Source organism: Hippocampus zosterae, chromosome 9 (genome assembly GCF_025434085.1).
Source record: "Hippocampus zosterae strain Florida chromosome 9, ASM2543408v3, whole genome shotgun sequence".
Lineage (NCBI taxonomy): Eukaryota > Metazoa > Chordata > Actinopteri > Syngnathiformes > Syngnathidae > Hippocampus > Hippocampus zosterae.
The window spans coordinates 13,699,612-13,715,102 of NC_067459.1; the positions used below are offsets into that span (position 1 = coordinate 13,699,612).

The 15,491-nt window shown below is 41.2% G+C and overlaps 1 protein-coding gene across 2 annotated transcripts in view; it reads left to right on the plus strand.

Annotated features, from left to right (window-relative positions):
- vgll4b (vestigial-like family member 4b) overlaps nt 1-15,491 on the plus strand; it is a 34,801-nt gene that overhangs the window by 4,046 nt on the left and 15,264 nt on the right. The window contains exons 1-2 of one of the 2 annotated variants that reach the window (XM_052076502.1): nt 8,511-8,908; nt 15,263-15,485. In XM_052076502.1, coding sequence (XP_051932462.1) covers nt 8,827-8,908; nt 15,263-15,485 — 305 coding nt within the window. In that variant the 5' untranslated portion in view covers nt 8,511-8,826. Of the gene's footprint in view, nt 1-8,510; nt 8,909-15,262; nt 15,486-15,491 lie in introns of those variants that run through there. The other variant, XM_052076501.1, reaches the window with a different exon arrangement.

Below are 15,491 nucleotides of genomic sequence, written 5' to 3' on the forward strand. Positions count from 1 at the left end.
CTCGTTCGCGCTATAACTCAGCCCACCTGTCACGTCTAGACCAGTTTAATTAAGAACAACTTTGTGAGCGGGATCAAGTGGCTTCCTGCGAGGCGGGCAGGCGGTGACGAGAAGAAAGTTCAAGGAAGAAAGCTGAGTGAAAACAGACTGCCATTCTTTGAGAACAAGGAAATAGTATTAGTTCAGGTTTTTATATCTGGAAATAAAAATGGAATTCATCAATGTAGTGACTCAGTTTGTTTACTCTTTTACGGTACTTCTTTGAACAATTATTTGCATACACAAAACAAAAGTTACAGTTAGACCAGTATGGTTAATCCAGTTCAGCCTAAAAACTGTTGGGTTAAAAAAAAAACATTTTGTGTCAAAAAGGGACCGACCCACTAGTCGGGTTGTTTTGAGCCAACTTTCTGGTTTTGTCCAAAATAAATATTTTGTAGAAAACAAAACAGTGTCTAATATTCTATGTACAACAGAAAGTTTGCTCAAAATGACATTTCTCTTAGTGACCCAAATTAATTGCATACTCATTCAAAAGCACATGGATTAACAAAATAAGTAAAAAATGATCAACAAAGAAGTATTAACAGAATATTTGGCTGTGAGTGGGCGGTGACAAAATCTGGGCAATTAATTAACAACGCATGATATACATCTCTGTATGCTTTTATAAAGTACAATACCATGAGGGTGTAATTTAACTTATTCTTTTTTGTATTTTTTTTCTGGTGAGGGGAGGCTGGAATGGATTAATGGCATTTCCATTTATTTCGATGGGGAAAAATAATCTAAAATGCTCGTGTTTTAAATTACTCGTGTCATCACAGAAATTAAACTCGTTTCTCAAGGCACCACTGTATTTTTTCCTTTTTGAAGAAAATAGCTAATTTAAAGGCTTTTGGGCGTTTGAAATATTCTGTGAATAATCCCCGAACCTTCACGATGAAATTCATGCCTCGGGTAGACAATTTGGGTCTTTTTGTGTCCAAGCAACTTGGAATGTCTCAAGCAAAAATGCTCACTTGTGTAGTGGCAGCCTGGGAATGTTCAGACGCAGCTTGTCTCGCATGTCAGCAGCTGGTATCCCATCATGCATTGTCCCGCATCAACTGAAAACCAGCTCCTTGCCCCTCCTCCGCCCCCCGCTGTGTTTTTGTTTTGTCACATTTAGCTGTGCGGTCCCTTTTGTCTCATGACAATGCATGCACAATAGTGCAGGAGGAAATAAGCGAGCAACTTGACCATCTTGCTCGGCGACCCAGGCAAGCAGCCGGCCGGCTTAGAGCACCGACCAGATCGACGGGCCCCGACCAATTTGCTATCACCTGTGACGAGTGTTAGTTACTCTACTCTGGGTGCGCGCCATAAGGAGAGGCCCAAACCTGTCAGGGCCGATGCCGCACGTTACAACATTAACGCTTTGCAAACAGGAGCATTGCCATAACTTTTATTACCACACCCCGGCAGCTGCTGTGTTGTATAACAAAGTGACATGAAATAAAATGTTCGTTCGGGCTGGATTGACGCCATATGTGCAAATGTCCATTTTAGCTTTTAGGTCTCTATTTGATTTTATATAAATATAAATACCCATTATATGACCAACCCCCCCCCCAAAAAAAAAAAAACGTACTCATTATTAGGTCTGACAAAGTAGTCACTTAGCGCAGCGGTCTTGCAAGATAGGCGGGATTTTGTCAACAACTATGTGCATTGCACCTCGCCATCGGGTAATTGGACCAGGGCCAAAGTGGAGTTTGAATTATAAATTAGCTGTCGGACAAAGTATGAGCGTCAGGTGTTAAACTTCACACAGGTACCATGCCGCCTTTGTTAACGCTCGGATATTACCTATGAAGGCAGAAAATTAAACTGGCGGAACAACTTGCCCCCCCCCCCCCCCTCCTTCCCCCATCATTCTCTTACCATAACAAGTAAGTACAGCTGAATTTCCATGTCTTCTTTTACGGATACAGTATTGACGTCGGATGTCATGTGAGCCATATTGTACTGAGTAGCCAGGAAAAGAATTGTGCGCCACCATAAGGGATTGGTTGAAGCCTGATGTGAGGACAGCAGTTGACTTTTTAGGTTACATTTTCCAACTTCAGAGAAATTTGAAATTGCAGTTTCGGATTAATTGAGGCATGTTGATATATATTGTTCGAGTTGTAAGGGTGAAAGGAATTTCTTCACTCATTGAGCCGTACAAATACACAATGCGCCAGCCTGTGACTGCTTGTAAAGTCTGTCAAATTAATTTTAAATTGATTCCACTTCAACTCTTCCAACAAACACGCACACACACACACACACACACACAGACACACACACAGACACACACAGACACGGTGAGAAAAAGTTACACTTTTCTTGACCAGATTTGTTCACCGTTGACATCCACACAATTAACTCCAATCTGGACTGTTTATTGAGAGAGTGAGAAACAAAACACTGTGTCTCAGTTCCCCCTTTATTTACCTGGGTTGTTCAAACATTAGCAGATTTGGCCAGCTCTCGCTCGTGGGGTGGGGAGATTTGCAGGAAACGCTCTGTTGGCCTAACTTGTCTTAGTCATGCCCTAAGACAATGACTGGCTGACATCTTTGTTCTAGTATGTAGTAATATTTTAAGCATTTTTTAAGGTTGTCCGTCGAAACTAGTCGGAGCTTGCCAAGGGCGATACAAAGTGAAATTTGAGATCTAGCACGATGACACTCGCTCTAAACGTCACGTGGAAGATCATTGGATAGAAGATGTGTGTCTGTGTGTGTGTGTGTGTGTGTGTGTGTGTGTGTGTGTGTGTGGAGAGAGGGATTTTAGGGTTGGGCTGGGTGTGTTTTGGTGCTTCTTTCTGCCCTCAGGCCAATTGATTCAACCCGTGTAACATGACTCAGTCAGGTTCTAAACAGGCGGACAATAGCGGCTGCATATGGAAGATGTGCAGCAAATATCTGTTGCTCATCTTTTCCGCCTGCCTCGTGAAGGCATTTGTAACAAGTTGTGCTTGATTATAGGCAGCTCGTGACAAATTATTAAACCATAAGGTGGAGGATATTTAACCAAATGTTTTCGGACATTTTTCCTTGAAAAGGTTATTTGAAAAATATAGGCTCAGCTTTTTGTGATTTGACATGTATTCTTTGTATTCTTTTTTTTTTATACTGACAATGCATCAAAGTGATTGCTGTCATTGCTTTAAGGTGCTGTGACTACCTAACATAATTCCCCCCCCCCCCCCCCAGCCCTCCAAAAAAATGCAACATTTTGTTATTAATTGGCCTCTTCGGCTGTCTGCGGTGGAGAAATCCTGCTACGATCAGCACTGCTTTTATCAGGAGAATAAAGCGTTATTCATTGATAACTAGGTCACCGGCCGTTTACAAAGTCGCAGTCATTGCACTTAAATATTAACTTTGCGTTACATCTTTGACCTTTTTCTTGCGTTCCTTTCAGCAGGATAGTAATGCCAATGAGCGGTCTGTAGCACTGGTTGCCTTTTATTCATCAGGCAATTCATTTGGAAATTTGCCGGACAAATGGTGAGAAAAGAGAACGAACTTTCCAATGACATCACATAAGGTTGCCGGATTTTTTTTTTCTTCTAGTATTTTTTTTTAAAATAACCATCAAAGTGATCAGAAATGTTGGTAAATAACTCAGAGAAGCTCCTGAAATGAGAAACCTAATGGCGGTGTGCAGTAAAATGCTATTTATTATATCAGGCCCCCCCTCACCTTTGTGTGTTTTCAAATGTTTTTTGCCGTTTGCTCCTTTGTCAGCTAGGTTGTCTTCACAGGTCAGTGGGCAAGGAGAGTTTGAATTGTGTCACTCACATTTAGTCCCTTATTGTCTTACATTCACTCCTGTCCTCACAGAACCTTTACTTGTGTCATTTCTTCTTTCATGGTTGAGTGGGCGCCTGAGGACCCACAAAGGTGGCGTGTCAGAGGGTCACTGTCATGAGGTTCAATACAATTGAACTGTGCATTTTGCCAGCTCTTATTCTTTTTTTTTTTTTGCTTATGTCAGCTATTTTTGCATTAAAAAACAGCTCGTTTTGCTCAGATTTTGTCCCTTGTATTAGCTAGGAAGGTTTTATATTGACAGGTTGTAGAAATATCACAACAGAAATTTTGTGGCGTCCTAAGGCCTTCATCGCTTCTCTGTAAATGCCAAGCCGGGCCGTCTCATACCAGCTCGGCAGTCTAGGAACTTTCTCTCAGGACTGTGCTGACCACACATACTTGACATTCCTCTCTTTTTGATTGCCCTCTCCATAGTCACTCAGAATGAAATGAAACAGCACTGCTATGTTTCTCACAGAGCTAAATTTGAGTTATTTGCACTTTGAAGGAAAACATTCCGTTACATAGTGTGAAGGCTGATGTAAAATTATAGTGATTGCCGTTTTTTTTAATTGCTTTAAATGTACCCCCCCAACTCCTCAAGTTTAAGAGAAGTTTGTTTTTAAAAAACAAACAAACTGGTGTATCGTCCACTTAAATTAACACCTCTAAAATAAATGACTGCTTGTTCCCAATAATAAAAAATATATATTGTCGTGAACTCCCACATATTCCCAGTTCAGTATTTATGAATATACTTATTTGCAGATTTATTTATTTTTTGCGATTTAGCTAATATTATTCATAAGCATTATAAAGCTGATTTGTTTGTGTTGAATAATTTTTACTATTACTGTACATACTGGTTGTGCACAAGCTAGAAGCATGGGGTTGATGTATTATGATCCTCTCTGTTTCAAGTGCTTTGCCGTAATCTCGTGACATTTACGGTACACGCAACTACAAATCCGTTTATTTGTAGCAGGGGATCTGTCTCTCCCTGTGGCTCTCAAACATCAGAGGGTTACTGTAACCTAAATTTTCTAGTTTATAAACAGTAGGAAATCTTTTTCATTCTGCATCATTGCTAATCCACTGTTGAAGACTTTCAGAAGCCAAGGTGGAAAAATGACAGTACAGCATCTCATGTTGTCGTTTTGGTGTGGCAACCTGATATTTCCTCCCTGCTCAACTTTATCGATCGTCCCAACACCGCATCGACTTTCTGTTTTGGTGTTCTATTGCATCCGTGTCCCCTTGCGCCCGTATGGATGTCAGTCCGACGTCATGCTCATTAGTTGACGCTGAAAAACCAAAGGGAAATTTTAAATGTTGCATTCAGCACGCTTTATAATTACAACACCACTTTGTGAAATATTTTCCAACATCAAGGTTCTTTCACAGCTGTCAGCTTGATGGCAAATCCTGACAACTCAACTTATAGAGTGACATGTTTAAGTCATGATGTCACTCATGATGTCTCTATGTCAATGGTGTGTCTCACTGCGGAGTGACCCCCTCAAAGTCAACAAGTCAAGTCAAGTCAACAGTATTTATAGAGCACTTTCAAACAGCCATCGCTGCATACAAAGTGCTGTACATGGAGCGATTTAACATACACAATAAACAGTAAGACGAATCGGTAATAAAGGCGGTAGAAAGCACCAAGCAGTAAAATCAAGAACAAATCTAAGTCATGCTGAGTCGAATGCCAAAGAATACAAGTGAGTTTTGAGGAGGGCTTTAAAGATGGGCAGCGAGGAGGCTTGCCGAATGTTCAAATACACGGTATGTCGAGACTCATAATACTTATGTGCTAAAATTGAACTTGTAATTTTTTTCTTCTCATATGATGCCTTTATTTGTGTTTAGACATTCATCGATTTTCTGTTGCAATTGTCCTCAGATGTGCTAACCACTTGCCTTACTGTGCTGTCCCTGAGCCATTTTTCGAAGCAGACTCCCCCCACCCCCCCACACACACAAACTAAGCAAATAAATAAATAAATGCTGACGATTGTTTGATTCAACCTGCCGCAGCACGTTCATAAAGCATGCGGACGACTCACTGGTGAGTCTTTGCTGGGCTGACGTCCAGACGCAACCACTCCTTGTAGAGCGATATGCCTGGACCTGAGTCACTTCACGTAGGCCCGTCATCACCTTGTATTGAGAGAGAAGGAGGCAGAAAATTAAATGAGAGTCACAGGCCGTGACAAAAGTGGTGCAATTTGTGAAAATATCCTTGAAAAATCATAACAAAATTGGAGGGGTTTGTGTGAGCTCACGCACGTCCTAAGATAAGATATCCTTTATTCGTCCCACACTGGGGAAATTTACAGCCTCCAGCAGCAAGAATGTATGTAGAAAGAAGAAAGGAGAAAGGGAATCACTGAAACATTAACTCCCAAAGCAATGCTTTTGCGTTTTCTTTCACCGGTAATGGAAAAATGGAAATGTGTGATGAAACCCATAGAACCAGAAATGGAATTTACTGCAACATTGGAAATCGGCTGACCTGTAAAATTAATTAAATACTATACCAAGCAGGTGCTAACACACTTTTTTTCTTAAGCTAGCCTCCATTATTCAGTTTTTGTGCTCAGGCCAAAGTGAAAATACCCCAAATTATGTAAACCACCTTGAGGTGACAGTTTCGGACTGTTCCTGCTTGCTGTACTTGTTTATAGACACTTGTGGGAACCACATCTATCTCTCTTGATTGACAATTCAAAATGTTAAAAAAGTTGAACTGTTACCTGTGCAATTTCAATTCAATTGACATGATTCCTATAGGATGAATTGTTTTGAAATGAGAACAACTTGGAAGCCAACCAGCATCGCAGGATGTGGTAGTTTGCAGCTGTAAGGCACTGAAAGAAGATCTCTGTTCTAACAGAGGCAATGAGAGTGTGTGAAAGTGGACTACAAGAAGCTAATGCTAATGTTGAGCTCTCTTGATTTGGGAAAGCAATGGCAGGGGGGAGCCGAGAAAGGCTTGTGGCATGTTTGTATGTGTACGAGAACAAAGAGCAAGTGTTAAATGGAGCGTTTATGGGATAGGTTAGATGTGAAATTTGTGTTCTGTCAGTTTGCACGACAGTGGGGAGGAGGATATTAAAGTTGTCAGGGAATAATGATGATGATTAGAACCAGTTTGTAAAATCTATTTTTTTAATTTTTTACAAAATTCTAATTTCCCGTATTAACTGAATACTTGAAGTTTTCAAGGCAATTCCTGGTCTGTACAGTATTAATGAACAAAATCACACCCAAAAGTTATTTATAATATAGCGATATTTATAATTGTTTTTTCTCGTATCAATTTTCTCACTTTTAAACTGATATTTATTTGAAATCATGCTTTCTGCTTCCTTTGCCCTCTAAAATGATTTCATTTGAAATCATTTTTTTCTGCTTCAAGTGAGCATGTTTTATTGTGGACCCTAGAGGGCAGCAGACATACACATTTAAACGAAAGGTTTGGCTTTGCTGACGTCCATTGAACTTGATTAGGTATTTAACATCGAATCATCCCTAATTTATGTTCACAGCTTGTTGAAGGGTTATTGCAATAAAATGAAATACATGATGTCATTTGGTTTGGGCTATCAACTATCTTTCTTGGGATCTCTGATCAAACCTTCACTGAATCAATACAAACCCCCTTGTAGTTTAGTGGCGACCATAAGCACGAACTTGTCATTGTATTCGCCATATGCGCCCCCCCTACCTCATTATTATTTGATGTGATTAGGATCCTAAGTATCTATACTTTTTTCCACTCCTCTTGCTAAATTTACTACTGGATTACTGCGGTTTGAGACCCCCCCCCCCCTTCCCCCTCAACACACTCACACACACACACACGCACGCACACACACACACTCCTCCTTCCTCCTCTCTTGGGATATGTTTGGAGAGGCTGATCTGGCGCATAAAACATCCCTGAGATGTGAGGCCCTCTGGGGATTTAGCAAGCATGCCCAGTGCCTCTTGCGGGGCAGGAAACTCATATAGACCCTGTTCCGTCACATCAACCATTGGACTTGTCGTTATAGCATGTCAGCGTTAAACCCTGAAACTCATTTCGGCTTTGGTCTTCCTGTGTGCCGTTTGCATGTTCTCCGGAGTCTTGATTCCGGCCGTCCAATGTGGAGCTTGCATTTTCTTGTGCGGGTTATTTGAAGATTCCAAATTGGCCATAGGTGTGACTGTGGTTGTGAATGGTTATCTGTGTACATGTGCAAGACGATTGACTGGTGACCAGTCCAGGGTCTATCCCACTTCCTGCCCAAAGGAAGCGCTACTATGCTCCATCTCACCTGCAGCCCAGAGGACAAGTGTTATAGAAAATGGATGGCTGGATATTTAAAATACAAGGTGACTCAGTTGTTATCATCTCAGCCTCACAGTTCTGGTCTTACTTTGTGGAGTTGGCATGTTCTCCTTGTGCTGTACCCAGCCTACCTCCACATCCAAAGAACATACATTTAAAAAGGAAAAAACATAGAATTAGCCCCTTATATAATGTACCCCAACACTAATTGTTTATTAATCAAAGTTTTCTCCATTTGTTGCCCAGTGAGAGAACGCAGCCTTGTCATCCACTTCCGCATTGGCGTGACGTAACAGAGCGAGGCTCCATCCACTTGTGTGTGCTGGAGCTGAGCGGAATTAGAGTCATACTCGACATAGCCTGCGTGTTAGTGCAGTCTACTTACAGCTGGCTGTGAGCAGAACTGGCGCTACTTAGCTGTTATTATCTCACGCGTTTGCAAAGTCTTCCTCCAAACTCATTTTTAAGCATTCCTTCTTCTATCACGTTGATTTTTTATTATTTCTACGGAGACTAAATTAGTTGGGAGGCTGGGCCTTTTAACTTGGCTGTCTGTCGCCTAAAAAAGAGCAAGAGTGAGAGCCAACAGCGTGACTTATTTTTGTTATTGTCGGTAAGGGGGAGAAAAAGGGGTGATAAATGCTACTGACGAAAATGGACCTGTTGAATCTCCAGTACCTGGACAAGATGAACAACAACATTGGCATACTCTGCTACGAAGGTAAACTTAGAAGGCTTTTTAAGGGGGGGGGGGGGGGTGTCGATGGTTTTCTGCTAGTTTTTACAACTTCCAAGGGGTGTTTTATGTACTTTTACACTCGCGCTGTGATCTACGTTGCGCACTGTAGTCGATGGCCGCTTTTCGTAGTATCAGTAAAGCATTTTGTTTGTTTAATAACAGCATTTAGGCGTTCCCATCGAACTCTTTCTCGTTGTGAAATAAGAGTACTTTTCATCGAGCATAGCTGTTGGCTACGCAGCTAACGTTAGCTTCTCGTGTCATTTGGGCTAATTGGGGACAGTGTTCGCACGCCTTACTTTTTTGTCATGTCTGATACAATGCGTTTAATTTGTTCACTGCTGTAATTTGTCCACATTGTTCACACCCTTGCGCTCCACAATGGCTAATCAAACCGCTAATTTGAACACCGTTACAAAAACAAGCAAGAGCTTAGCTTCAACTGCTGGGTTGTTTCCTTGTCTTATCGTTACAGTAAAACATTAGAATTGGAATTGTAGAAATAAAGTATGCTTAATTTTTTTAAATCCATTAACACTGTTTTACATGGAAAAACATGTAATGGCGCAAAAAAAGTAATGCCCAACTTCATGATTATCTAACTACTGCCATCTAGTGGATAAGCAATACATAGTTCTGCCTGTCACGGTACGTCGTTGGCATAGATAGATGGAGAAAATATGCATTATTTTTAGGTTTGGTATTTTTTGGGGGAGGACCAATTAAGTGAAGGTAGATGATCCCCCACTGTCTTTTTATTTGATTGATACCCAGTCAATCAACATAAAATGTTTCATCAAATACCGTGGAGGTGCTGTATTTGACTATGTGTATAAAATGTTTGCATTACGCTAATCTGTAGGTGCATCAATGGAAATGTAACATTGAGAAACTGTTATGCTTGGTTTATTTAATCTGTTAAAGAACAGGAATCAATCTCCTGTCCTCGAACTATACTGCAAGTTTTGGATATTTTCCTCTTTCAACAAACCTGATTCAAATGATCAGCTCACAAGCAAGCTTGTAGGAGCTTTGATCCTGATCCCGATCATTTGAGTCTAGTGTGTTGGAGGAGGGAAACATCTACAGCCCGCAGGATGATGGTCCTCACGGATTGGAGTTTGACACCTGTGTGTTAAAGAATGTCGACATTATACAAAAAAAATCAAGTGTGTTGAATCCTTACAAATGCAAGTGGCAAGCCTTGTGGGCAGATCCAAAATGGAATCTACAAGGGCTTGCACAAACATTTTTTTTCTTTTTGCAATGGAACATACCATCGATTGCTCGGAATCGTTGGCTTTTTAGCCTTTTCAACGTCATTTGCCAAATCAATACACTATAGTGTCTACAAACGCCACAAAGTGCATTCTATCTAACAATTGAAGGATATATTACACATGATAATAAATTAAAAAAACAAAAATATTATCCTACCGTAGCCATTGTAGCCGTTTATTTCCTACTGCATCTTTCCTACCAGGTCACTTCTGAAATAAGATTGTCGTCGCACAATTGAATTGATATCATTGAAAAGCCTTTTACAGATTGGCGGAAAGCTAACTTGGCAAAAGATGGTTGTTGCTATCTAACCAGCAAATATCATGGTCACGGTCTCTCTGTAAGGTTGTGAAGTAAGAAATGTATCTTTTAGTGCGTTTAAACCTTTATTCATGATTTCATCATAATTTGTCTGGTGGCGGTATACCTATTTATATTTGTGTTTTGATGCATTTTATTCGAACAGATAATGGAAGTCACCGCAACATTGGAAAATGTCTGACTGCTCAGTACGAGACATGTATGGGCAATCTGACTGATTCAATAAATATCAATTGTCATTTTACCAAGCATGCAAACACAACTACCATAATGACTTGCATGGAAATAATCCAAAATTAAAACTCATCAGCTCTTTACGCTCTCATCAAATGACGAGTATTTTTAAATTGAGCTTTATTACACAGTGGTTAGCTTGTCTTCATACTTGTATGACCATTAAGAAATGCGAACGATTCAAAAAGTCAACCAACACCATGGAATGGTTCCACTGTCATCGGAAATAGCAGTCGTTTTCAGTCTTGTCTTAGCTTATTCTCCTGCCCTGGGACGAGTTAAAAGGATAAAAGTGCCACTGTCCCAGGATTGAATCTAAACAGAAGGATTCACTGTGTTCTCTCCCCTCTTGAGTTTCATGCCATCTATCCAATTACACCACTTGAAGAGAGAGGAGGAGACTCTTTGGTGTGTGTGTTTTTTTTCTTTGGATATGCGCTTATCCTCTGGGTGTCTCTCACATGATAATTCAAACACAAATGTTTTATTTATTGCCGGCAGCCGGATTAGTTGATTCAATTAGTTTTAGTTGCTTTTAGCTGACTAAGCAGAATATGCACCTCGTGATAAGAAATACAAAAAGATGCAAGGAAGGAAAGAATCAGTTGGAAGAGTGAAAGTCTGGACAAAGTGTACTTGTCCAGACTTGCTCACAACGAGCTGTAGGGGAGTTGTGACGTTGTCCTTGTGCTGACATGTTGCCTTGAGCTTCCGCACTTTAATATGTTGCTCATATGTGGATTGCTTGGAAGCCTTTGACTGTATATTGGAAAAATAAACAAGCACAATTTTTACGCCACGGAGATCATATTGCCTCACAATTGTTGGTTTGACAAACTCTTTTGGGACTTCAGCAGATTTTAACCCTTCATGAACCTCACTCGCCTTCGTTTTACTAAGCATCAAAGAAAAATGTTAGCTTTTTTTGTGTGGAGCCTACGCAAAAGAACAAGCTCAGAACATCAGAACAAGAAAAATGCACAATACGTCAGAAGCTGCATGAAGTGAACTCAAATTCAAAGCTGGAGGCGGCAACATAAGCGTTAGCTCATCATGATTGACATTGTCAGTATGGGCAATTTCTTTTATTTATTTATTTTAAGTGCTTCTTCAACTGTAGTAAAGTTAAGATTCCACCACATTTTTTTTTTAACTTTACATATCCGCGTACGGCAATTGGGAACAGATTCTCATTTGTAATGTCAACCTGGCCATTTCCCAGTGACCCCCAGCTTGTACATTTGCATCCGTAACGCGATTGTGTACGCTGCTGTATCCAAAACAATAAGCAAAGCATCCTGACTTTTCCTCCACGCAAGAATAATGAATGAAGAATGGGATGTGTTTTCGCACAATAGTTTCATTGTGTTCAGAGAAAAATGGAGTTGCAAATGAGAACAATAGCCGAGAACGCGCTGTATGAGAGCGCTGAAGTAGCTGTTGATGGTGAGTGTATTTTTTTGCTTTTGTAATTTTGTTGCTTTTATCACATTTGGAGTGAATTTGCCTTGCAAGTCTCTCTCTCTCTCCTTTTATCCAACCAATGTTGAACTTTCCAAAGAAAGTCTTTATTATTGATTCATGTTAGATATACTCTGGAGTGATGAGTGAGATAAAAGCATCACCCCAGGACTACTATCACGAGCACAGAGATAACAAGGCAAGCTTGGACTCATCTTGGAGTGTCTTGAGGGGGGAAAAGAGGGGGAAAGAGAGAGAGACAGAGTGAGTTCACCTCCGTTTGTAATCTAATCTCATCCAGATTTGAAGCCGTTTGAAGCGCTGTCAAGAGAAATAGACTTTGATCATGCGGACCCAATCGAATGAGAGAGGAGTTTGACTTCTACTCGAGTCTTTTTCATCATGTCACCCTCTTTCTGATGTTCCTAATTAGAAGTATGAAGCATACATGTGCGCAGCAGTGAATTGTACATGTTCACATTTACAAATTTGTATTTGTCTTAACTGTTCATATGTCTAACAACCATAAAGATAGGTTTAGTTGTACCTTACTCATGTTAAAAGGGATGCAAAAGCAAGTTTGAATGTGCAAGTGAAATGCCCAAACAGTGGCACAATTTGGCATTCAACCAATTTCTGAAACAATATTCCCTGAAAAATCTTGTAGTGTGATACTATACCCCATAGTGTGTTGATAACCACCAGGACTGAAACATTTGTTGAATAACTCCAATAATTCGATTACAAAAAATAATAATAAAAAGACTACACTGAATTTCAGCGTTGAACCTTCCCAGTGGTCATTCTTCTACACCCGACTAATGAGGAAAGAGTGCATCAATTGAAAGTGCGAAGTTTGGGATAGTTTCATCTGACCACTGCAAAGCAGAACTAACGAATGTATCACAAAAGCAAAGTTACAATTGCTAACGCAAGGTATCAGTGTTAGCTAATTTAACAGAGCCTACCTCCGCTAGTTAGAACGTATAAATAGTGGCGCACGCAATTGGGCAAGGATATACACAGCAGCTGGCGGTCTTTCAGTCGCTTTATTGAACAATTGGGAACAAAATAATATCGGAATAAGCACATTTATTACTTAGCTGCTACCTCCCATGTTTGGCCACTGGCGCTTAAGCACTCAAGAGCCAACATGCAGACAAGCTAACAGTTAGCCGGATCAGCCAGCCACTAACCCGAGCTGACAACAACCAACTCGACACTCTAATTTGCTGATTGCTACGTAACCCCAAGTAACAAGAGTGAAGTGATTTTGGGAGACTAATTGAATTGCAGAAATAGTGGAGGGCTGCAGCCGTAACCGTAGAACTGGAACCGGAAGTTACTGCGACATAGTAACTTGTATGGCTGCTCAAAATAATACGGTGATCACTTGCAAGGAGAAATAGCAAAGTGTTGCCAAACAGATGCTATTATAAATAGCATGTAGCTAAAACCACAATGGCTAATGACTAGCATGAGAATAACCAGAGAAGGTTGCCAAGAAACGCTTTTAACACGCTGAAAGCTCGGCCAAAGCGGGAACCATTTTCCTGCCAACTTGAATGTAACTGAAAACATTGACTGGAAAATTATTGAAGACTTGATAATGGTTTCAATAAATGTATTCACTTTTTTTCCCCCGATGGAATAACTGTTTGGAAATTAGAACAACATGGAAGCCAACCAACATCACTGAACGGATTGTGTTCTACTTTTGATGTTCCACTCTATAATCTCTGGCTTTAATTAATTTGGGTCGGAAACACGATCCTACCCAAACATTCTGCCCCTCCTGAACCTATGATGAGACCCCCCCCCCTTCCCCCCAAATATCCTGCATCCTGATTGGACGGTGTGCTGTCACAAGCCTCTTCTCCTTTTTATTGGCATCTATCTGCTTGGCCAAATATAATGATGTTATCCCTGTTGCCATGGTGCACGTTAGGGCGAGCAGGAGCATGCCACGGGGAGCGGGGCAGGGGGTGACGGTGTTTGGGAGGCCATGCTAAGGCTGCAACAATTGTGCCCACTGTCCAGTTCATTTGGCATACTTTGAATGACACTTGAGTCATTCAATATAATTTGATTAGGTAAAATTTATGAACACTGTTCACTTTAAAAGCACGTGTAGTGTTTTGTTTTAAATGATTCCGATGAATGAATTAAAAACGGCCAATTTTGAGATTTTGTTAGCAGAGTTGAATAATTGTTTATGTCGGTGTTTTTTTTAAAAACACGATTCTAACAAGGAGAGTCCAGTTGCTTCGATTCATTTATTATGCATTTCTGACATACAAATACATAAAAAGCTGGCATTTCCCCAACATTTCTGTGTGCATGTCCTGTATAAGTTGCACCAGCATGGTGGAATGGATGTTCAAAGTCCACCTCACAGTTTTCCACCATCAATACAGATGATGTCACCCATCTCAGAATCTGACTGCTGGATGCTGTGTGAAAGATTTGCCGGGCTCTGTGTAGAAGGCAATGGTTGCAGCTCTCGCCACTTCTGCAGGATCTCCGCATGAACGGGGGCTGCAGTTGGATATTGTAACGTGTCACCAGTTTGGCGTTAGCAACAAACTTTTTGTTTGTCTCCGTTTTGGGAGTAGTTATGGAGAGTTTTGCGTTGGAACTGACTTTTTCTTTGACTCGTGTGTTTTGTTTGGGAAAGTTCAGGCAGATACATGAATCCAAAGCAGTGGAAAGTCCCCGAGCTGAGACGGAGCCAGTGGTACTTTTCCCTCGTTCTCCTCTTTCTTTGCTCCCACTCACCGGCTACTCTGTAGGCCTTGTGGACTCGGACAAGACCGTGGGGGGGTGTACTCAATCAATCAGAGAAATGCACACAAATAGTCGCACGCAGAACCTCTCCACAGGTTTTCAAAACGGCTAGTCCACTGCTAATTCTAGAGGGGCAAACCAAGTCAACACAACTGTTGCCTAAACACACAGCGTACGGTAAATGGTACAAAATAGTTTGGGATTCTGAACTTTCCTTAAAACCTATGTTTGTCGGCATCCTGCTTTTCTTAGGAGAAGCAGCCTTGCGCGGAGACCCCCGACTGCAGGCCCTGTCCCTGTCCTCCTCGTCTTCCTCCTCCTCATCATCTTCCTCTTCGTCATCCATCTCCAGCCACAGGACGGGCCCGCCACCCATCAGCCCCACCAAGAGGAAGCTGAGCGGGGAGCAGGGGGACAGCGACATGGACGACAATGAGCACGTGGCCAAGATGAGTCGCCTCTTCGCCGCGCAGTTGTGAGT